The 1907-nt window shown below is 35.7% G+C and overlaps 1 protein-coding gene across 1 annotated transcript; it reads right to left on the bottom strand.

Moving 5' to 3' along the window:
* Positions 1 to 851: 851 nt before the first annotated feature.
* LOC150008503 (histone H2B subacrosomal variant-like) lies at positions 852 to 1235 on the bottom strand. Its single transcript, XM_090278956.1, has one exon. The coding sequence runs from the start codon at positions 1233 to 1235 to the stop codon at positions 852 to 854; it is 384 nt and encodes a 127-aa protein (XP_090135082.1).
* Positions 1236 to 1907: the final 672 nt, after the last annotated feature.

Here is a 1907-nt window from a genome sequence, read left to right as displayed (position 1 = left end):
TAGGGATTAAATAAATTAATTTATGTTAAAATACTGGGCACATAGCAAATGCTATATAAGTCTTAGCTCTTATTATGACTCATAGTAGCATTATTCATAATAGGAAAAAGAAAAAAAAAGAAAAGAACCCAAACCTCTAACAACAAAGGATGGATAAATAAACTGGGTTATGTTCATATTATAAAATACTATGTAATTAACATCAGAGTGAAAAGAATGAACTAGAGTTATATGTATCAAAAGGTATAAATCTTAAAAACAGTTCTGGGTGGGAGCCAGATTCAGGAAAACCTAAATACGGTATTCCCTCACTTATTATGGGTATTACATTCTAGATCCCCCTGCGATAGGTGGAAATCCACGAAGTAGGAACCTTACATTTATTTTAGTATTTATATATATTTTTAAGGCTTTATAAACCCTTCCCACACACTTATAAACAGTTCCCAGTCCCTTATTAACCTTTCCCACTCCCTTATTAACCTTTTCCACACTTTTATAAACACTACTTATGTTCTTAAACATATTCTACATTCTTAAACCTATGTAACTTTAACAACATACATATACAGTACTGCAAAATTTCACAATATAGTGAAAAATCTGCAATAAATAATTAAATATAATTTTTAAAAAAATCCCGTGATACAGCGAGGCCACGATAAGTGAACAGCGATATAGGGAGGGACTACTGTAGTCAAATTGTTAAAAGGTAAAATACTTAGAGAGTAATTCTTCTCTAGAGATAAGAGAAATAGGCAAAATACTGCTTTGATATAAAAAAGAGAGTGAATTCAATATTGAAGTGATCTTTTGGGTAGTAAGTTTGATTTACTTTCCCCAAGATTTAATTAAGCTGGTGCATTGTTTCTGGAGTGGACATATCTTTGGACAGCTTCACTTCCAAAAGTCACTGCGTACTTAGCTCGTTTCCCAGGAAACAGCATATACATTGCCTTCTGGATATCTTCATGGGTGAGGGTACAGCGATTTCTGTAACACATCAGATTGCTGGCTTTCGTAGAAATGTGTTCAAAGATGTTGTTGATCATGGTGTTCATGATGTCCACGGTGTGAGATGATATGCTCTTCTGGGGATCCACTTCTTTTAGGACCCTGCGAATGTAGAGTGAATAATTTTGGCTAAAATCAGTGCAGGAATGTGATTTCTTTCTGGAACTTGGTTTGTGATGTCTTCTGGAACACTTATTCTTTTTGGTGTTAGATTTGGCCATTGTAGATGTTGTTCTCCTTGGCAGTTATGAGTGGAGAGGAGGAGGGTCAGCGAGTGTGGGGAGAACTCATATTTATACCTGAACATCACAGTCAGACTTCTGGGGCTTCTCTCTGATTGGAGGTTACTGTTCCTATGTCACAATCACCCAGCAAAGGCACTGATTTGTTGTTAAGGAAAAAATTTCGTTCTTGGCCCACCTAAAGCTTTCATAAGGAGATAAGTGTTGCAGAAGGACTGAGGTTGACTTCGTGGTAGAAAACAGTATTCATATTTCCTACTTTATTTCTTAGCAATTTGCAGGCATAATATACAATATTTTCAGAATTGAACAAACCTCATCAAACTGGGAGGTTGGTGATAAGAAAGTAAAGGAAAAAATGCCATTCATCTGGGGGAATCTCTGTTTATAAAAGTATTCATAAATTCATTTTACAAGCAAATGAGATATTAAATAAATACATTAAACTCTCAAAATTACTATTTTTATAATTTATTTATTTATTTTACTTATTTGTTTTTTAGAGAGAGGGGAAAGGAGAAAGAGAGGGAGAGAAACATCACTGTGTGGTTGCCTCTCACTCGTGCCCCCAATTGGGGACCTGACGTGCAACCTAGTAATGTGCCCTGACTGGGAATCGAACCAGCAACTCTTGGCTCACAGGCCAACGCT

Source organism: Furipterus horrens, unplaced genomic scaffold, assembly GCF_987537825.1.
Source record: "Furipterus horrens unplaced genomic scaffold, mFurHor1.1.pri manual_scaffold_5, whole genome shotgun sequence".
NCBI classification, from domain to species: domain Eukaryota; kingdom Metazoa; phylum Chordata; class Mammalia; order Chiroptera; family Furipteridae; genus Furipterus; species Furipterus horrens.
This window is presented reverse-complemented; position numbering and strand designations above follow the sequence as displayed.